The 21768-nt window shown below is 53.1% G+C and overlaps 1 protein-coding gene across 1 annotated transcript; it reads left to right on the forward strand.

Annotated features, from left to right (window-relative positions):
- The first annotated feature begins 17336 nt into the window (after positions 1–17336).
- Positions 17337–20916, forward strand: TMEM211 (transmembrane protein 211). The gene is given in 3 exon segments (XM_044921222.1): positions 17337–17537; positions 18341–18479; positions 20654–20916. Coding segments are annotated over 3 exon segments (603 nt in total).
- The last annotated feature ends 852 nt before the right edge of the window (positions 20917–21768 follow it).

A 21768-nucleotide genomic window follows, 5' to 3' on the forward strand; every position in this document is an offset into this window, starting at 1 on the left:
CTCCTCGAAGCCTCCCTGGATTTAGCCTGCTGCATGCTGATTCAGCCTCACCACCCTGAGCCTTCTCTACTCCACCTCACAGATTCCAAACATCCACAAGCTGCAAGCTGGAAGCAAGTTCAAATCCCTGCTCTGCCACGGTGACGGGCAAAGACCTTGCCCCATTACAGAGTCCTGAGTCCGGTGGAATGGGAATAATGAGCCCCACTCCCTCACACGGGAAGGTGGCGAGTCCAAGTGTGAAGTCCCAAGGATGTGGATGTTTATAACCATCCCTGGGCAGGTAGCGCAGGCGCGCTCAGCAAGGTCTGCTGAATTGGACAGAATACTGGCACGATCTTCAGGCCACCTCCCCTAGGGGGGGTCCCTCCTCCCAAGAGACTGCTCTGCGTCCAGGGTCTTCAACTACGTGCCTCTCTAAATAGCATACTGACCAACGTCTATATGCAAGTTCAGACAACCACCTCTCATCTGGATTTTTCTGGCAGCTCCTCACTGGCCTCTGAGCCTCCCCCTAAGAGCAAGACAAGCTTCCCAAAACACACATCTGACCCTCTCCCACAGAGAAACTTCCACAGCACCCCACAGCCCTGGAATAAAGTCCAAACCCCTGCGAATGGTTGACCTGGCCCTGACCAGCACCTCCGCCAACACCCCACGCTCCCTCCTGCGTTCAGGCCGTTCTGTTCCCTTTTTCTGGCCCACAACACCATCCTCTTCCCGCTGGCAAGGTCTCCAAGAAACTAACCCCCCTGACCCCCACCCCTCCCCCTGCCAGAAGGGAGGCATCACCCCCTCTGCCCATTATCAGAGCTCTCCCCTCTAGACAATTGTCTCCTTTCACCAGGCTTTACCCCTCAACGTTGTGACTGCTGGCCCCCTCTTTGACACAATGTCTTGAAATATTTATTGCATGGCATGCATGCATGCATGAATGAAGCACATTTAAAATATTCTTCAGGGGTTCCTTTTCTGAATTGGTCAGAGATGTATTCTGGAGATGCCGCGAGGGAAGATATGCTCAAGACCACACAGTGGGCTGTTCCATTCTCCTGTCAAGGTCAGCCTTGAATAAAAGCCCCCAGGACCTCCAAGTGGGGGTGGGGCTGTAGGGGGGGGTCATCCACCCTCAGAATCTGGGGTGAGGGCTGAAACCCCAACATCAAGAATCAGCACAGCTGCCTCAGTGGACTGCTGGAATGTAATGCCAGGAGGATAGGTCCTACAATGCCCTGTGTCGGCCACATAGTAGGTGCTCAAGATACACGCTGGTTGATGGAAGGAGTGTGCTCACACGCACAGCTGAACCACACGCCCAGACTCCGTAGTGGAACCCTGCACTTGTCTCAGTTAACTGCACCCTTGTCAAGCACACGAATCCTTTAAAAACGATTCCCCCTAGAACCACCAAGCCTGGGGCTAGTGTCTGCACCACTTCCTTGGGAACTGTCCCAGGGAGGAGATGCCAGTGTCTAGAGGTGAACACATGTTTGTCCAGGAGCCTCCAGGGATTAGGAAAAGGAAAGCTGAGCCAAGGGAGAAGCCTTGTCCAAATGCCCTGGTTACTGATTAGCCAAACCCCAGAGCTGCTCTCTGCAAGGAGGATCAGAGGGGCCATAAACCCCTCTGGAGGAAAGATCGAGTTAAAGGTCTCTCTAATCCTGCAGTTTAAAAAGACAGCAAGTTGCCTTTCTGGAGCTTCCCGGGAGACCGTAAGGGAAGTGCAGGGGATGGGACCTGGGAAAGAAGGGGCCACAGAATGAGGGCCCACTAATATTTACAGAGCCCCTACCTGTTTCATACCTATCACACCTATTAACCCAGCCAGCCACTCGGAAGAGGGAGCAATTTGACCCCCAATCCCACCCCGTTTTGCCCCGAGGGGAGACCGGGCTCCGAGAGGCTAAGTGTTTTGCCCAAGGTCACAAAGAAGCTGCAAAGAAAAGCTCTTTCTTTGTGCAACAGGTACAGCCCTTTCCCTTCCAAAAGGTAATGACTGCTCCTGGCTAGAGAAAGTTCACTCCCGGGCGGCAGGAAGCCCAGGCCACCTAAGGCGGCGCGCGGAGGTCACACACCCCGATACAGGACGTGAGCAGGGTTTCAGGGCGCGGCGCCCCGGCTCCGAAGCGAGTGTGTGCCAGGAGGGTGTGGAAAGGTCGGGGCTCGGGTGGGGGTCAGCAGGCTACTTCCCCTCCCGAGGGCCCCGCCTGTGGCCCGGAGCGGCGCCGCCAGCGGGGTGAGGGCCATCCGAGCCTGCCCGGGAGCAGGGGGACCGAGCCTTAATCCCATCAGGGCGTCTCAGCCCTGGGGAGGCGCGTGGAGGGGAGCGCAGGCCCGGCGGGGAGGGAGCGTCCGGAGCCCCGGAGACCCGGCGCCCGAGGGGCCCCGCGCGCTGCTCTCTCCACCACCCCCGCTGCCCGCAGGATCATCTCGCCCCGGGCTCGGCCTCGCCGGGCACCCCCCCTTCCCAGTGCCCACCTCCGGGCCTCCAACCCGCACGGACGTCCAGATCCTAGCGGCTCCAGGCTGGGTACCCGATCTCCGGCGATCCCCCAGCTCCCGGCCACCAGATCTCCTCTCGGAATCCACTGCCAAGGCTCGGACAAGCGTGGGGGAACAGGGAGGTGGGAGGTGGGGATCAACTAGCTCCCAGTCTCCAATCACCGACCCCCGCTACCCCCAGGCTGGAGATCGAGTGGGACCTCAGGCCGCCAGTGCCCGATCCACTCCTAGGATCGACTCCCAAGTCTTCAGCCTGGTGGTGCGGGATCCATTGGCTGCCCTGTGCGGGATCTTCCCGCGGGATCCACTCCCAAGTCTCGGGAGACATATCCCCAGGCTCCCAAATCGGGATTCCCCCCTCCACGCAGACCCAGAGCCGGGGGAGATCCACCGGGTCCCCACCTCTTCCCCGGCCAACTTTGCCAACTTTTCTCCCGGGGCCTCAGCCGAGCAGAAACTTGGCGGCCATCGCCCACCGCCGCCTCCCCAGCCCCTTCGCAGGCCGGGCACTGGGGGCAGACAGCCCGCCCCCACAGCCGGCGGCCGCCGCACAACCTACCCTGCAGCCGCCGCCGCCTGCCCGCGCCGCGCCGCCACCTGCCCGCAGCCCGTGGCACCTGCCCGCGCCGCCGCGGCCCAGCGCAGCCTAGCCTGCTGGGGGCGGGGCCTCGGGCGGGGAAGCGCCCCCCCGTCGCCATGGGAACCGCGGCCGGCGGCGCCTGCGCAGAAGGGCCCGGGGCGGAGCGCGGCCGGCCCGACCCGCGAGCACCCGCAGGCTCCTAGGCCTGGGGACTATCCGGCGGGTCAGAGGTCGCGAGCGCTGCGGGGACACTCCTCCCGGAAGCGCTCCGGGCCTGCGAGTCCGACCCCGCAGCGCGCGACTCGGAACGTGCTCGTGGTGCCGGCCCGCGTTCTAAGGACCACCCCCCAGACCTCGGCCGGGATCCGCCGGCAGCGGGCGCCGGCCCGCGGTCGGGCCTACGCTCCCGAGAGCCTAAGGCAGCCGGGGAGCTCAGGAGGCGCTGGGTAAAGCCTCGCCCGTGGAATCGACCCGGCTGCGGGCGCTCGCCCGAGAACAGGCGGGATTTGCGCGAGACGCTGGCGCCCCCTCGCGGCGGGCAGGGGCACTGCACGGCGGGGCTCGCGGGCGTGGTGGGAAGCTGTTCACTGCACTGGGGGGTGGTGCCTACCGTGTGGGACGCTCCTGCCACTGTGTTGTGGTGGGGGGCCAGGGGTATGAAGACTTTGGGACAAGTTGGGAGACTCGTAGGAATCCGCCCCTAAACAAGAAAATGCCTGTGTTGCTATCTTTCACTCATTTCATGCCATACATCTTTATTTAGCACCTACTGTATGCTGGGCACCCAGTGGTAAAGCAGCTAGCAATATCCGGGCTCTTGTGGAACATACAGGCACTTAAAAAATAATTGCACAAGTAAATTGAATTGCATTGGAGACACGGCTTCCTAAGGAAATGCACTGGGCGTGAATAACTGGAGGTCCTAAAATCCTGTGCATTTATTATAAGTCAGTTAGACCTCAAAAAAGGTAAAGAGAGAGAAAACATCACACTGTGGCTTTGGGACAATTGGTGAGAAGCTCTCTTGCCTCATCTTTCTCTTGATTTGTTGGTGTCTTTGTGTAAGGGAGGGTACCCCTGTTGCTGGAGACACACGATATCCGTTGTTTGTACAACAGTCTTTTTTTTTTTTAAGATTTTATTTATTTATTTGACAGAGACAGAGACACAGTGAGAGAGGGAACACAAGCAGGGGGAGCGGGAGAGGAAGAAGCAGGCTTCCCGCCGAGCAGGGAGCCCGATGTGGGCCGGTGACCTGAGCTGAAGGCAGATGCTCAACGACTGAGCCACCCAGGTGCCCTGTACAACAGTCCTTTTGAATTGAGGACCACCACCCCCCATTTTACCAAGGAGCAGCCTAAGGCTCCCTAATTGACTCGAAAGGTGAGGTAGAGGCCTCATGCCATCTTACACCCTAGGATAGTCTCCTTTAGCATCAGGATGTCTTAAACACAACCATCAATAGGACCCAACTCGGTGACTTTTAAATATGACTACCACCCCTAGGGGTAGGAGACAGAGAATGGTTGCACTGAAAGTTAAAATCTGTCAAAATCCACGTTTCAGCACGGTTTTTACAAGACAGCTGTATGTTCTAGGAGCAAAGGCAAATAACTGTTTATTGTCTGCTCCCTTCTCTAAAGTTCCTGGAAGCAGAGACTTTTGTCTCTTTTGTTCACTCCTGATTCCCAGGGCCTAGAGCGGGGCTTGACACATAGTAAGCACTCAATAAATATTGAGTGCAATAAATATTGGGTTAAATGCATGAATGACCAACGACTGATAGTGTATCATCTGCCCCCTCTCCTCTCTAACCTTATAGGAACTCCCTGTCTCTCAGGCAAATCTTGATTAACCAGAAGGTGTGGACTGAGGGTTCTGTTTAACCAAATGTTGCATGTTTCTCAGCTCCCAGCCAACTTAGTACTCTACCTTGGCATCTCCTCCCTATCCCAGAATGTAAGCACCATAGGGGAGAAAATCCTCCTCCTGCCACCACCCACAGAAACCCCAAGCCCAGGCATATCCCCAGCTCTGACCAACCCTCCCCAAATCTTTGCCCCAAGAGATGCCCAGCCCCAGTCCAGCGTCAGCCCTTCTGCCTCTGTCAAGCTTTGAGGGAATCCCAGAAGTGCCCAACTACAACTCCCAGAGTGCTCCTGGCCTCGAGAGGGGGAGGACTTCCTGGTTCAGCCCCTCAGCCGATTTCCCCCTGCATTCCTGTAACCTTCCATCCAGGAGAGAGGCTGCCAGCCAGCACGCCCCCAGAGATTATACCCTGACCAAAGAGGTGTCAGGTTGTACATTGTTTCCAGAGCCAACACTCCCACCCCTCTTCCCAGCTCCGGCTTTTCTCTTCCTGGGGATTGAGGACAATGGCCCCTGGGGACTTTCCCAGGACCCCTCCTCTGTGATCTGCCCCTTCCTCCAGGAAGTCTGTCCTGATTTGGCAGCTCTACCCAATAGAACTTTCTGCAATGATGGAGATGTTTTATATCTATCCTGCCCAACATTAGCCACAGTTGACTGCTGACCACTTGAAATGCTGCCAGTGGGACTGAGGAACTGAATTTTAAATTGTATTTAATTTTAATTAATTTAAATCTAAATAGCCACATGTGGCTACGGCGACCATATTGTGCATATAGTTCTAGAACTCACACACTTCTTGGCAAAGACCATATTCATGCATTTTCATTAGTTCATACTTACCCATTTTGTCTCTGTTGTAACTTGCCTGCTTCTTGAGGGTGAGGGCCAGTATATTCTTTGAAATGTTTTCCCTTACCACCAGGCCTTCGCCCATGCTGTGCCCTCTGTCTGGAACACTTCACCCTTCACCTGCCCGTCATCTGTGACAACTACATATCCTTCAGATCTTTATTTTTTTTTAAAGATTTTATTTATTTATTTGAGAGAGAGAGAGAGCGCACATGAGAGGGGGGAGGGTCAGAGGGAGAAGCAGACTCCCCGCCAAGTGGGGAGCCCGATGCGGGACTCGATCCCGGGACTCCAGGATCATGACCTGAGCCGAAGGCAGCCGCCCAACCGACTGAGCCACCCAGGTGCCCCTCCTTCAGATCTTTAACATCACCTCCCCTGAGAAGCCACCTCTGATTACCATGCCTGATTACCATACTGCGGCCTCTAAGTCTTCCATCCACCACTAAAGCACTAATCACACGGTAGTGCCCAATCACTTCCCCACCTTACTTTCTAGACTGTGAGCTCCTTGGGAGCAGAGACTAGCACAAAGTTGACAATAAATATCCAGGGAATTCAGTGTTGAATAACTGGTGTCCCACGACGCGATCCAGCGCCTGGTTCACAGCAACGATAGCATATGTTGAGCCAAGTACTTTGCTGTGCTGTCTCCCTAAGTGCCATAGCGATCCTATTAGAGATCCTCTATTATCATCTACCGTTTACAGACTCGGCATCTGAAGCTCAGAAAGGCAAAGTAAATCACTTGAGGTCACACAGCTAGAGTATCTCAGTCTGGGTTCCCAAGGCAAAAGTCACTTGCTCATGCTTTATTGGGGGACGGAGTCCCAGCCCCACCAAAGTGAAGGAAAGGGACACTGAGGCAGGGAAAGAGCGTGAGCCAACACAACATGTGCCTTACAGGGTTGGCCGCAGCTGCTCCTGGAAACACAGCCGGGAGTCCCAGCACTCGGGGCATCTCCAGAGGAGCCATGAGAACTACCGCAGGGATGGAAGGCACAGCCCAGCTCCTGTCCGCCTTTAGTCACGGGTGGGTCAAGCTGCTCCTCGCTTCTGGCTTGTGTCACCTGCGCCTCCCAGCAGCCACGAGGGAAGCCAGTTCTAGAAGAAGAGGCACTAGAGCCCCCCCTGCCCCCCACTGCCGCCAAGAGTCCGGGCCCGTCAGCTGGGATGACAGACAGCTGGGGATCTGGGAAGGCTGGTCCAACCCTCAGGCCACGTCCCTGCAGGCTGAGCTGGCCCAGTGGCTGCAGCAAGTGACCTGGGCCACCTGCAGGGGGAGGCGAGCCGAGGCTGGAGCGCGGCCAGCGCAGCTGGGTGGCTGGGAAGGATGCAGTGGAGCACACCTGAAAAGGTGCATCTGTCACGCCTGAGACCGCCGGTAACCATCAGAACTGGGATTCAGATCCAGTTTGGACCAACTCCAAAGCCCTTCAGCAAATACTGATGGAAAGAAACAAATGAAGAACTGGATGACTGAGGGAGTGGAAAAATCCCTAGCAATAATCCACTCCAGATGCCCCCATTTTACAGGTAAAGAAACTGAGGTCCACAGAGGCGGAGTTGCCCTGACCAAGGTCACACCAAGTGCAGGTGGCAGGGCTGGGACCTGCGTCTCAGCCTCAGGCCTCACTCATGTTTCCTGCACTTAACTTCCTGGACCGTCATGCTTCCTCAGCGCCAGCTGCTGTGGGCTCATTTGTCATGGCAGCGTTCATAGCCAGCATCAGGGCGAGGTCTCTAGTTCTCACCTGCCCAGCATCCATCCCCCGTCCTCAGCTAACCTCGGTTTTCCTCCTGGAAACCACCCCATCCCCCACCCGTAGTCCATATAGTTCCAGTGGGGTGAACCTTGGGACCTGCCTACCCTATCCCCAGTCCCCAACCCTGAACCCCCAATCCTAGGGCACAGGACTTAGGTCTGGCCAATCAGAACATCGCATCTTGCTGGCCACAATAATTGGTTCGTGGCGGGGGGCATCTGACCTGAGCTTCTCCCTTGAGAGTTCGTCACAACATTTGCAGCAACTATGTGCAAAGAGAAGCTTTCTTTTCTTGGATTGCTTTCCTTTGGCCTCAGAAGGCCAGCCAGAAACCAGCACTGCAAGAGAGGGTCTGCCTGAGAGTGAAGCCAACCCAGGGGAAAACAGAGCTGAGAGAGGGGAGGAAAGAGAGGTCCTGAAGATATTGCTTGTTCACCTGGATCCCACTGTGCCTGAAGCTGATCATAGAATTTTTAGTTCGGTAAGCCAATAAATTTCTCATTTCTACTTGAGCCAGTTGGAGTTGCACCTCCATCACTTATAACAAAAGACAAGACAAGCACCTACTCTGTGCCAAGTCTTATGCCAGATGCTAAGGATAAAGGTTTTCAGATCCATTGCCCACTTTCTGGAAGTTCACAGTCTGTAGAGAAGATCCTCAGGTCCCAGGGAAATATGTAAGTCGGTTCCCTGGACTAGAATTACCAAGGCAGAAAGGAGAGCACAGTGCCAAGAATTTCAACAACTGGTGTTTAACTATAGATCAATTAATCCCTATTCATGCCTTCTCCCAACCAGGGAACACCATACCCTTACCCCATTCCCATTTGGGGCTGGCTTTTCCCGCTTTGCCCAATCTATCCACCAGCCCGGAATGAAAGGCTGTTGATTTAAGGAATTGACTGGGAAGAAACACACACACACACACACACACACAATTCAGACCAGCTTATCATCCACCTGGGCTTTAGTCACCAACCTGAATGTTTCCTTCAAAGGGAAGGAGACATTTTACAAGGTCATAGACTTATGTCCAAAGCTGGAGCCTGAGCAGAAGAGGCCACATTGGAAGCTCTTGACCTCAAGTGTGGTGAGTGTGGAGGGAAGAATCTGAAGGGGGGGGGGAGTAGAGAGTATTGTCCAGGGGCCATAATGAGCTTTAGGTGCCCATGAACCCCTGAAATAACATATGTGTGTGTGTATGTGTGTGTGTGTGTGTGTGTGTACCCAAGCCTGCATGGGGAATGCATTCATAGTTTTAAATCATATTTTGAAAGGAATCTGCCACCTCCCAAAGGTAAGTCCGATTGGTCTAGAAGATGGCTATCTTTTGTAGGTGGGTGTCTTAGTCTGCTCAGGAAGCTATAACACAGCACCACAGATTGAATGGCTTATCAACAACAAACATTTATTTCCCCCAGTTCTGGAGGCTGGGAATTCCCAGATCGAGAGGCAGGTGGTGTCTGGGGAGAACCCAATTGCTAGTCTACACCCAGGGCTGTCTTCCTGCTGTGTCCTCACATAGCAGAGGGGGAGGGAGCTCTCTGGGGTCTCTTTTATGAGGGCACTAATGCCTTCATGAGGGTTCCACCCGCGTGACCTCCTCACCTCCCAGAGGCTCCACTTCCTAATACCATGCCCTTGGGGGTTAGGATTTCAGCATATGAATTTGGGGGGCACCCACACATTCAGCCCATTGCAATGGGAAACCGAGGCTCAGAGCCATTACTTTGCATAAGTTCACGAACTCGCACAGCCGGCTTGTAACAGAGCCTAGACTAGAAGCAGAAATCTGGCTTAGCTGGCTGTGAGGCTGGGAGAAAGAGAAAGGGGGGCAAGTCAAGGTCCTCCCTGGTCCCAGCTGGCCCAGCAGATCTCAGCCTGGACATCCCCTGCCCCTCTGCCCCCGGGCTGGGTCAGGTGCCCCTCCTCTATCCTTGTATCCAGCATCGCCCTGGGCTTTCTCTTGGCCTCAAGCTTCGCCTGTTGGTTGACGGGTGGCAAAATGTACGTCGAAACTTGACTTAGGCTACGTCTTATTCAGATACCTCTTCCTCCCCGAGCTTCCCTAAATCAACAATGGCAGCTCCCCCATCCCAGGTACCAAGGGAAAAAGCCCTGGAGACATCCTCACACTCTGCCTAACCCATAAGCACATCCAGTTGGCTTGACCTTTGCCCTTTAACATGGATCCAGACTCTGCCCCTTTCCCCTTCCCTCCCTCTCTGCCCACCTCTCTGGTCCACCATTGTCTCTCACCTGACGGACTAAAGTTGCTAACTACTTCTCCTTCCTTCTCCCTTCTGCCTGGCTCTCCACCCAGCAGCCAGAGTGAACTTTTTATTTTTATTTTTATTTTATTTAATTAATTAATTAATTTAATTTATAGTTTTTAGAGAGGGAATGGGGAGGGCAGAGGGCACAGGAGAGAGAATCTCAAGCAGGCTTCACACCCAGCGTGGAGCCAGACGCAGGGCCCCATCTCATGACCTGAGCCGAAATCAAGAGTTGGACGCTTAACTAACTGAGCCACCCAGGTGCTCCCTGAGTAATCTTTTGAAAACACAAGATGGGTCGCCACACTCCTGCTCAGGCCTATCTGCAGATTCTGCATCTCACTCAGAAATTAAAAGCCAAAGATATTCATTGCCGACAAGGCCCTCCATGCCCCCTGCCTTCCCCCAGCTTCTTTTCTTCCTGAAACTTGCAAAGCACATGCTCACCACAGGGCCTTTGCACCTGCACCTCCTGCTGCCTGGAATGTTCTTCCCCCACAAATCCACATGGCTTCCTCCTTCAGCTCCTGCCCAAAGGTCACCTCCTCATGGCTTTCCGTGACCTCTCTGATCACTCAGCCTCTCCCTTCCCTGCTTCATTTTTCTCCATGACCTTTATTAATATCTGGTATCTTATATACTGACTTGTTTATACCCTTACTGTCTTGCTTTCCTTCTAGAGTATAAGCTCTGTGAGGACAGCAGTTTTGTCTGTTTTCCTCACTATTAAATCTACAACACCTAAAACACTTCCAGGGACGTAACAGATACTCAATAAATATTTGTTGGATGGATAGATGGATGGATGGATGGATGGATGGACCATATTGTTCTATTCTGTTTGTCTGTCTTGCCCACAAAACCCTAAGCTCCTAGAAGGCACAGACTATGTTCTGTTCACTGCTGTATCCATGAAGGTCACATCGGGCTGGGCACATAAAAGTTGAATGAATGAGGGCACCTGGGTGGCTCAGTTGGTTAAGTGACTGCCTTCGGCTCAGGTCATGATCCTGGAGTCCCTGGATCGAGTCCCGCATCGGGCTCCCTGCTCGGCAAGGAGTCTGCTTCTCCCTCTGACCCTTCCCCCCGCTCATGTGCTCTCTCTCTCTCTCAAATAAACAAAATCTTTAAAAAAAAAAGTTGAATGAATGAACAATCCACCCCTTCGGTTAACAGATAAGGACATGGAAGCCAGGAAAAAGAAAGGGACTTGGCTGTAGGGCCATACCCAAGTGCTGGCAGCCACCTCTAGCCTCCCAAGCCCTATTGCTCACCTGCTGTGGCTGACTAGGTCTCCTCGGGGACCATGCATGCTCCCTGGCCAAATCAGGTGGGAGGGCGGACCAAGCCCTAACCGTGGACCGCCCAGGAAGCTGCTGCGTATCTATCTGACTTTTAAACTTTTTATTTTTTTTTTAAGATTTATTTATTTATTTGAGAGAGCATGAGCCCAGGGGTTGGAACAGAGGCAGAGGGAGAAGCAGACTCCCTGATGAGCAGGGAGCCCAATGCGGGGCTCGATCCCAGGACCCGGAGATCATGACCTGAGCCGAAGGCAGACGCTTAACCGACTGAGCCCCCCAGGTGTGCCCCAGAGTTCCCATTTGTACAGAAGACGAAAGGAAGGCTCAGGAAGTAAGTGGTAAACGAGGAAGCAAGGGTAAAGCAGGCACTCAAAGTCAAGCCGTTGGGCTTCCAACTCTGTGCCCTGAGCCCAAATTGATATGAAAAGGTTAGTTTAGGGCACATTGGGCTCCCTGCTCAGTGGGGAGTCTGCTTCTCCCTCTGCCTCTGCCCCAACCCCCGGCCCATGTAAGCTTGCTCCCCCTCTTGCTCGCTCACTCTCAAATAAATTTTTTAAAAAATAAAATAAAATAAAATATTTTATTTTAAAAATAAAATATTTTATTTTTAAAAAATAAAATAAAATTTAAAAATAAAAATAAAATAAAATAAAATTTTAAAATAAAAATGGGAACTTTGATAAGAGCAGCTGCCATGGAGTGGCCAGGAGGCTTACATGAAGCAAGGTGTTTCCAATGGAGCTTGGCGAGTGCTCCAGAATCCCTGACTGCCATCAACAGTTAAATGCTGAGATGGAGGAGGAGAAAAGTTTCAGTCCCTTTCAAGCTTCCCTTAGGTGGATTCCAGCTAATTGGAGCCTGCCCGGATGTGGTTTCAGGTTATAATGCCTCATTTAGGTTTCTGGGCACCTGGACGGTCGGCGTGATTTTCCTAGGTGACACTGAGCACATTATCTGGAGAACAAAACCCCTTTCAAGGTCAGAAATGCCTGGAGAGTCACAGGGGCAGCCAGAGAGAGGCAAAATCATGGGCCTTAGTCGGCTCTGGGCTCCCGGGCTTCCTGGCTGGAATTACACCCCTCGGGATCCTGCCAAACCCCCAGGAGAGGCCAATTTTGGTGTAGGAATAAAAAAATCCATCCTCACTCACTCAAGGGGCTCTATCTCACCTGCTGGCTAGCAGCCACCAGGTTTTTCTACTCCTGGGAATAAAACGTCTCTGCACTGTGACCCTGACCTCCCTGCCCAGGCTTCTCGCCCCCTGACACATGCATTCTATCTCCCTTGAACCTTCCCAATAACCTTCCCCACGAACCCCAGGCCCTTGTCCAGCGAGGTGAGGCGGCCTCCCCAGGGTCATAGTGTTGGGAAGGGAAGATGTGGTCTGGCTGCTTCTTTCTACAACATCACCCTGCTCAGTGATTAAACCCAATGACCCCTACCCCCGGGATGTCCACTCTGCTTTTACAGATGGAGAAACTAAGGCCCAGAGCAATGGAGTGCCTTGTCCCAGGTCACACAGCTGGGAAGTGATAGAGTAATTGGCTGGCCTCCAGGCCCAGGACTCCTGCCACGTTTGAAGTGCTAGCCAGGCTTGGAGTCCCAAAGTGAAGCCCAAGGTTGAAAAGCACCAGCCCTGGGGAGTCCGTGTGGGTGCCCTTGGCTTGGTTGGCAGCTCAGCCGCTTTTGACCCTGAGTGCCCTTGAGCTGGCTCAGCCCTACTGGACCTCACCTCCAGTCATCAATAGCGGTGCTGGCTATCAGCAAACCACCTTCTCCTGCGGCCTCCTCGTCCAGCCACCTCTATTATTATTTAGATACGACTGGGCTTTAAATTAACTCAGTTTTTCATTAAAATACATTTCAATTCTAAATGGACAACCAGCATCACAGCAAAACATAGAACAAAACCACCACAATAAATGTAAGGAAACCGCAACCACATTCCTGAATTCTCACTCGACTTTGTTGCCTGTTCAAGGCTCCCCATCATTTTTTAAATGGGGGAGGTTGCGGGCGCCTGGGGGCCTCAGTCAGTTGAGCATCCGACTCTTGGTTTCGGCTCAGGTCATGATCTCAGGGTGGTTGAGATCGAGTACTACACCGGGCTCCACGCTCAGGGTGGAGTCTGCTTGGGATTCTCTCTCTCCCTCTCCCTCTGTCCCTCCCCCTGCTCATGTGCGCACGCTCTCTCTTTCTCAATAAAATAAAATCTAAATAAATAAATACATACATACATAAAAAAAGGGGGAGGTTGACAGATGTTTGAAAGGTGTTTAAGACTGATTAGCTCCAGGGCACCTGGGTGGCTCAGTCGGTTGAGCATCTGCCTTCAGCTCAGGTCATGATTTCGGGATCCTGGAATTGAGCCCCACATCGGGCTCCCTGATTAGCTGGGGAGTCTGCTTCTCCCTCTCCCTCTGCCTTCCGCTCTATTTGTGCTCTCTCCCTCTGTCAAATAAATAAATAAAAATCTTAAAAAAAAAAAAAGACTGATTAGCTCCAACAGGGACGTTCTTTTTTTTTTTTTTAAACACTTCCTTCTTTCTTTTTTTTTTTTTTAATGTTTTATTTATTTATTCATGAGAGGCAGAGAGAGAGAGAGGCAGAGGCAGAGGGAGAAGCAGGCTCCCCGCCGAGCAGGGAGCCCGATGCGGGACTCGATCCCAGGACCCTAGGATCATGACCTGAGCCGAAGGCAGACGCTTAACCATCTGAGCCACCCAGGCGCCCAGGGATGTTCTTCTTGATGTAAAGAGAAGTAATGAAGGGAAATTGAAAACTCAGTAACTTCGGCAAACTTTATGATTTAGTGACATTTAAGTGATACCCTGGATATTCTCCAAGGACCGTAGCATGGTTATTCTCTGGAGGTCCTTGCCATGCTGGGCTGTGTTTGTCAATGAGTGTGTCGGAGGGGCTCAGGGGGGTGGAGGGAAGGGTGTCATGCCCAATCCTCCCAGGAGGGATCGAGGGGTCACCAAGGGCAGAGTAGTGGGTGTTTGCTGCTCAGTGGTTGAAGCAGGGTCTTGCCTTCCCTTTGGAGCAGTTTGCAGCCCCCCCCCAACCTCACCCTCCCTGCCCTCTCGGGTAACTCTCAGCTCTCCCGCATTGCTGGCACCCTTCCCTTCCTCCCCCTTCTTCCCCACCCACCTGCCCCCTTCCCTCTCTGAGAGCAAGCCAAGGGGACAGACACTGGGGAACAGGAGTTGGAGGGATGTCATCAGGGAAGGGGAAGGTGTTTCTGCTTATCAGTCTGGGGGCTGGAGTCTTGGCTTCGATCCATTCACCCCCACCCCCGATTTGCCAGGGGATCTCAGACAAGTCACACAAGCAATCTGGGTCTCCATTTTTGGTTTTTATCTCTTTGAAGTGTCTGCTAATCCCAACTGGTGTGAGCAACAAGACAATAGCTATAAATAATACTAATACTACTGCAAATAGTCCCACAGCCACCACCCGGATCACCACCATCATCATCATCACGATCATGTATGGAGGACCTCCTGGTACAGGGCACTCCACAAAGTACCTTCTAGACGTCTTCTCACTTAATCCTCCCCACAACCCCTGAGATAGGTACTAGTATCAGGCTTGTTTTACAGATGAAGGAACGGAGGCTCAGAGAGGGTAAGTGCCCAGCCCAAGGTCACACAGCCAATACACATGACAGCCAGAAATTGAACCTCTGGGGCCTCACGGCCTGTATGCCTCCCCCAAGTGAAAGCATTTACTTGGGCTGTAAATGGTTGGAACATTGGTTTGTACCTGGGACTTTCAGAGAGGCGCGGGGCCAGTCTCAGGGCAAGAGAAAGGAAATTCTCTTGGGAGATGCCATCACCAGGCCAGAGAGGCTTTCTTGGCCTCATGATCGGGGGAAGCAACCACCCCTGAGCAGAGAGGGACAGATACACAGCCCTGCCTTAGAAGAAAGGTAAGAGCTGGGGCAAGGAAGACAGCGGAAAGAGTAGAGGTTGGGGCTGAATGAGGCCGAGCAAGGAGATGGGAAGGAGCATGGTCAAGTATTGACCTTAATCCTGGTTCAAGGATTAGACAGATCCAGGTCCAAGTACTGCTGTCCCACATCTTAGCTGTGAGATCCCGGGCATGTCCCCTCACTTCTCCAAGGAGCCACCTAGACCAGGGCCTGGCCCGCAGCAGGTAGACGATGCTCGGTAACTATTAGAACCCTTACCCTGGGGCTCTCAAGAAGGACAGCTGCCGACCCTTCGGGGCTGGGTACGAACCCCTGGCCCCTTAGCCCCTTCTAAGTGTGTCCTTGGGCTGAGTCGCCCACTCCTCTCTGAGCCTCGGTGTCCTCCCTTGTCAAACACGAGGTCAGAGCACCCACCTGCAGCCCAGCAGACGCACGGGTCCGGAGGGGGGCTCTCCTCCAGTCAACAAAGACCAGCTCACTCCGGCCCTCCGGGCTTGTGGCCGGGGGGTCACAAAACATGTGAGCTGGAGGATATGCATGAATTGCCTGGCACATGACAGTGTGTGGACGGCACCCCCCACCCAACCCACCCACCCAACACTGGCCCCCTGGGTCAGTCCGGGGGAGTCTGTTACTCTCTCTGGGCCTCTACTTTCCCACCTGTAAAACGGGAGGAGACTGAGATGAATGGGCACGTGGGCCTGCAGGCGCCTTCGGCTCGGAGGGGGACACCGTGGAATGGTGCAGCCATCCCGGGGGAGGAGTCGGGCTTTCTTGCTCAGAGGAAACAGAGCTGTGCCATCTGAGACAGCAAGTGTGTTCCCAAGTGTATGCGCCACCCCCCCAAATTCTGGCTCAAGTCCGGGCATGCGGACGCTCACGGCAGAGGGCTGGAGTTGGCGAAACGTGGAGGGAATAGCACGCAGCAGGTGGCAGATCCGGTCACGGTCAACTCCGTACCCCTCAGTGTCATCGAGTCTCCGCACAGCAGTGGCCTTTCATCTGCCCGCTGCGCATTTTATTGCCGCTCTATTGTTGGTTTCTGTTGGAGCCCATTTGCCTGCCCCACCCCACCCCTTCCCCTGCACACATAGCTGCCACCCAGTGCTGGGGGCAGCCCTCAACCAATGGCTGGCGGAGATTGGTATGTAAAGTCCACACCTCCCTCTGCTCTCGGGAGGGGTAACTCGGAGGTGCTGGGTGTACCCCATTTCTCAGAGCCACCCTGGGGACAGCTGGCTTCGCAACACGCTCTTAACCGGCTGCGTTCTCCCCCCATCCCACTTCCTCCTCCACGGGACCACCTCCCAAGTAAACAGCCTGCACCCAAACCCTTGTCTCAGGATCGCCTTCTGGGAAACTCAAAGTTAAACGGAATAGGCGTACACACAGCAACGTGGATCGACCCCAAAAGCATTATGCTTGGTGCCCGAAGTAGGAAGCAGAATGCAACATACAAAATAATGTCAATTACATAAATTAAAAATAAACACTGGGACGCCTGGGTGGCTCAGTCGGTTGGGTGTCTGCCTTCGGCTCAGGTCGTGATCCCAGGGTCCTGGGATCGAGTCCCGCGTCGGGCTCCTTGCTCGGCAGGGAGCCTGCTTCTCCCTCTCCTTCTTGCTCATGCTCTCACTATCTCTCTCTCTCTCAGATAAATAAATAAAATCTTTAAAAAAAATACACAACATACTGAACAATACCCATTTTGCAAAAACACCTCCAAACAAAAAGATACAATTAAATAATTACAGTGGTCAGTGATTGGGAGGAGTGAGCTACCGGGCACTGTGGCTGCTGGAAACACAGCATGTGTGTGTCATTTAGAAAAAGGTACCCCCTCTGGGGAGAGGCAGCCCTTTCGGACGGTGCAAGCCTTGAGGGGCTGAGGAATGAATGAATGAGTGAATGAAGGAAGGAAGGAAACATGGGCGGGGCCTTGACTGGACTGGTGATGACTATGTCCCATGCAGAGCGGGAGTGTTCAAAGTTCTGTTTAAGCACTAACCTTTACTCTAAGATTTGGGGTTATTCTACTTCCAGAACTTGTTAGGGCAAAGCCCCACACCCTCCCCAGATACTAACACCTCCCATTGCATCACCAGGCAGAAAGGAGGCTGGGGACCTGGTGTCTGAACACAGCACCAGGTCCCTAACTGGGGGGTCCTTCACCAGCTCCTGTTGCTCTCCTTCTCGGCAGCTTCCACCCCTCATCTTGCCTGTTGACCGCTAGGTCATCGATGCTCCCTGATGGCGGGCAGCGTGTGGGCAGCCCTGGGACTCTCGCTGGCCTGCATCTCAGCCCTTAGCCTCATCTCTCCCGCCTGGTTCCAGTCCCACACCTTCTCCTTTGGCATCCTCACCTACTGCTCCCGGCCTCGGGGTGACAGCTGGAACCAGAGCTGAGGGACCTTCAGGTCCCTGGATGATATTCCTGACCTTGCCTGGAAGGTAACACCTGGGCTAGGACCTCGGGGGCTCTATCACATCTACCAGAGGGGCGGGGAGGGCGGGGGTTGGCGGGGAAGCCAAGTTCTGGCCCCCACCACCTACCCCGCACTGAGCCTCTGAGTCTGTAGGTGTGCCGTGGAGTCTGGCGATCCGCATTTTAGCAAACACCCAGGATGATTCTGAAGGCAGCTCCAAGTCCATATAGCACCTTAGTACACATTAAGAAAAGGGTCCCCTTCTTCAGGACACTATACTGCCATCTGCTGGAAAAGAAATGTAATGAATATGCAAATCTATGATGATCCCAAGGCATCTCCAAGGGTTGTGTGCAGTGTACCATCTGCACACACCTACCTGGCCACTCTCTGAGGGCTGCTAAGTCTGAAAACCACGGCTACGGTGTTGAAAGTCTCTGTTATGATGCACATTACCAAATTCGACAATGTGGACAAGGGGTCAGGACTCCCAGTCCAACACCTCTAAGGAAGATTATACAGCCTCGGCAACCGGTAATTACAAAGGTGTCTCTCCCGGTGATCCTGCCGTTTAGCAGGTACTCAGTAAAGGTGGGGTATGGTGGCTATAAATCTGGATCTTAATTCTGGCTTTGCCACTTAATTAGCTGTGTGTCCTGAGGCAAATGACTCCACCTCCTCGGGCCTCAGGTTGTGTATATGCAAACTGGGGATAATATTAGCACAGATCTCTTGGGTTTTGAGGACTCAGTAGCTGGCCAATAAACAGACATACACCTGCCCCTATCTGCCCCATTCAACACCCTCCCTCCTCTTTCTTCCTGACAGGTCTCGGCTGCAATTCTCCTTGGAGGATGGCTCTTGTTGGCCTTTAATGCGGTTCTCCTCCTGTCTTGGGCCCTGGCCCCCAAAGGGCTGTGTCCCAGAAGGGCCAGTGGCCCAACGCCAGGGGTGCAGGCAGTGGCAGGTAAACCCACTGTCACATAGTAAGCATTCCAGACATGTTTGTAGAATGAATGAATGAACGAATGAACGAACCTGTGAGCAGAGTCTGGCCTCCTGTGTTGCATCTCAGAGATAAACCCTAGGACTGAAGACTCTCTGGTCCTTTAGCAAGCTAGAAATGGTGGGGAGGGAATGGCAGACTTAACATCACCCTCTCCTGTCCTTAGCTAAACCCAGTCCTAATAGTCTGTCCCCCTTTGTTTCTCTCACATCCATCCACTTTGTATCATCTTTACCAGGACCACCGTACACAGTTGAGCAGGTTGTGCACTGCACAAGGGAGCCCAGCCGAGGGCTGAGAGATGCTGAAATCTAGCCTATGCTCCACTTGCTAAGCTGTGAAATGGCAGGGCTGCACCTCCCCAGGAGGGTTGCTTTTCTCTAACTCCCATCTAGGCTCTGGATGATGTAGCCCAGGGCTTGTTTGCAACCCTCATGCAATTAATCCCCCACCACCTCTCACCTGGATTAGAGTGACAACCACTTCACACGTCTCTCTGCTGCCACCTTCCCTTAGAGTCTGTCTGCCATGCTGGCCAAACAGGTCCTGTTAAAACTGAAATCAGATCGGGCCACTTATCTAGCCTCCAGTGACTTCCTGTTACACTCAGAGTAAAATCCACACTCCTTGTCATGGCCGATGAGGCTCTGCCTGATGAAACCCTCGTTCCCTTGCCAATCTCACCTCTTATCCCTTCTGCCAGGCTCAACCTGCTCCAGCCACATGGTTTGCTTTCTGTTCCATGATACACCACGCTTGTCCCCTCAGCCTGGGATTCTCTTCTCTCAGATCTTACATGTCTTGCTCCTCTACGTTGCTCAAATATCACTGCCTCAGTGAGATCTTCGATGGCCTCTAGGTAAGGGAGCTCCCCGCTCTCCTGAGATTCTCCTACCTCTTACCTTGCTCTGTATTTTCACAGCACTTACTAACCTTATCTGCCTGCTTGATTATTGTTCATCTCTCTCCACTACAACATCAGCTCCTTGAGGGTAAGGCCATGTCTGTCTTGACATCACCAGCACCTGGCACGGTGCCTTCGCACATAATAGATGTTCACTAAATATTTGTTGAATCAATGGATGGAGCTATAGTCCTTGTCCTAGGCTTGTGCAGTGCCTGGGGGTGGGGGGGTACATCAGGCAGTTACAACTCAGTGGATATTTGATAAGATAAGGATGAGCACAAGATGCAAGGAAAAACTCCAGGAGGGTGGAGGATGTTAAAGACGGCTTCCTGAAGGAGGTATCACTTGAGCTGAGTCTGGAAGTACAGGTGGGAATTGCTTAAATATAGAAGGGAACTTCAGGTAATGGGAACACTGGGGGCAAAAGGTTAGAGACAAGTGAGCAAGGCATGTTCACAGAACTGTAAGCAGACCAATGTGGCTGAAGAACAGCAAGAGAAGCTAGGGTCATGTGATTCTTCTGCACTGAGAGTGCCCTGAAGGTGAGGAGGTGTAAAGTTTATTTCCTTACTGTCATTAGTGCCCACCACAGCACCTGTAACAGTTTTGATGAACGAATGCATGCACAGATAGGTGGGTTGGTGAATGAATGAATGACTGAATGAATGAATGAATGAATGGGTGGGTAGGTAAGTAGGTGAACTGAAGGATGGATCTATGGATATATTAGTGGATGATAGATGGTTGGGTGGATGGATGGATGTGATGGGTGGGTGGGCAGATGGGTTGGTAGGTGGATGGATAGGTGGGTGGTTGGTTGAGTAGGTGGATGGCTGGGTGGGTGGTTGGTTGAGTAGGTGGATGGCTGGGTGGATGGTTGGTTGAGTAGGTGGATGGGTGGGGGTTGGGTGGGTGGTGGGTGAATGGATGGGTGGGGTGCAGGTGGCTAAGTGGGCAGACGGGTAGATGGATAAGTGAATGAATAGGTGGAGAGGGGGATGAAGAGATGAGAGAGTTAGAATATGGTTGAAAGAATGGCTGAGTAGACTGATAGCTGGGTGGAAGACTAGTTGAGTGATGAGATAAATGGATAGGTAATAAGTCAACATGTAAGTGAATGGATCAATGAATCGGTGGGTCGATAGGAGGGTGGATCAGTGAGTCCTGGGATGAGGTTAGCCCAGAGAGCCTTGACTTACACACTGGTGTTCCTTCCTGCTGTCTCCAGCCACTGGCACCACTGTGGGCCTGCTGGTTTTCCCCATCAGCCTGGCCTCCCCATTCACCAAGCAAGCCTGCAGAGCCTCCTCTGTGTACCACGGTGGGCAGTGCCAACTGGGCTGGGGCTATGTGACTGCCATCCTCAACGCAGTCCTAGCTAGCTTCCTGCCTGTGATTGGGTGGCCCCGCATGACCAAGGTCCAGGGGAGGATCATCCTCTTCTCCGGTGACACCGAGCAAATCCTCCTCATGCCAGAAAGGAGCAAATAAAAATTTCCCAGGAGGAGCAAAAAGGGCCCACTTCAGAGTGGTATGAAATCACTGCAAGTCCACACTCAAACCTCACCTCTGCTGCCTCTGTGCTGTGTGACCTCGGGCAAATCACTTCACCTCTCTGGGCCACCTCGAATTCCGTGAAATGGGAGGGGGCAGCGGGGGGGGGAGGGGTGTGTGTGTGTAAAATAATGCCCACCTCATTGGGTTGTTATGAGAATTAACTTGAGATGCTCTGTGTAAATAAAGCGCTTAGCACCATGTTAAGGCCCATTGTATTCAACAAACTTCAGCTTATTATGATTGTAATCCTACTTCACAGGACTCCTCAGAAGGAGAACTACATCTATTCAGGAAGAATGCCAGGGGTGCCCAGCTGACTTAGTCAGTGCAACATGCAACTCGTGATCTCGGGGTTGTTGAGTTTAAGCCCCCTGTTGGATGTAGAGTTTACTTAAAGAAATAAAAGAGGACCCAGGGCTTCTGAGTCCAAGCTGTCCCTCTGGTACCGCATCTTTCAATAGGCACGTGCATATTCCCTTTTGCGCCCCTCCATCTTTAGAACTCCTCTTTTCTTGGAGAATTTGAGAATTCTTTCTTTCCCAATCAAATATTTAGTGAGTCCCCAGACGGACAAGAAGAGTTTGTACAAAAGCGTGTCCGTGTTGGGGTGGGGATAGGGGGGACCTGTCTCATCCTCCCCCCCAATGTAAACAGCCCCACTGATGTGGAGACTTCACTGTTACCTGGGGCCCAAGAGGCCCTTCTGGATCCCATTCCAAGCTCTCTCTTCAGCCTCTTTCTTGTCACACACCCAACCCCTGTGCCTCTCCCTCTGCCACACTGAAT

This window comes from Neomonachus schauinslandi, chromosome 14, assembly GCF_002201575.2.
Source record: "Neomonachus schauinslandi chromosome 14, ASM220157v2, whole genome shotgun sequence".
NCBI classification, from domain to species: Eukaryota; Metazoa; Chordata; class Mammalia; order Carnivora; family Phocidae; genus Neomonachus; species Neomonachus schauinslandi.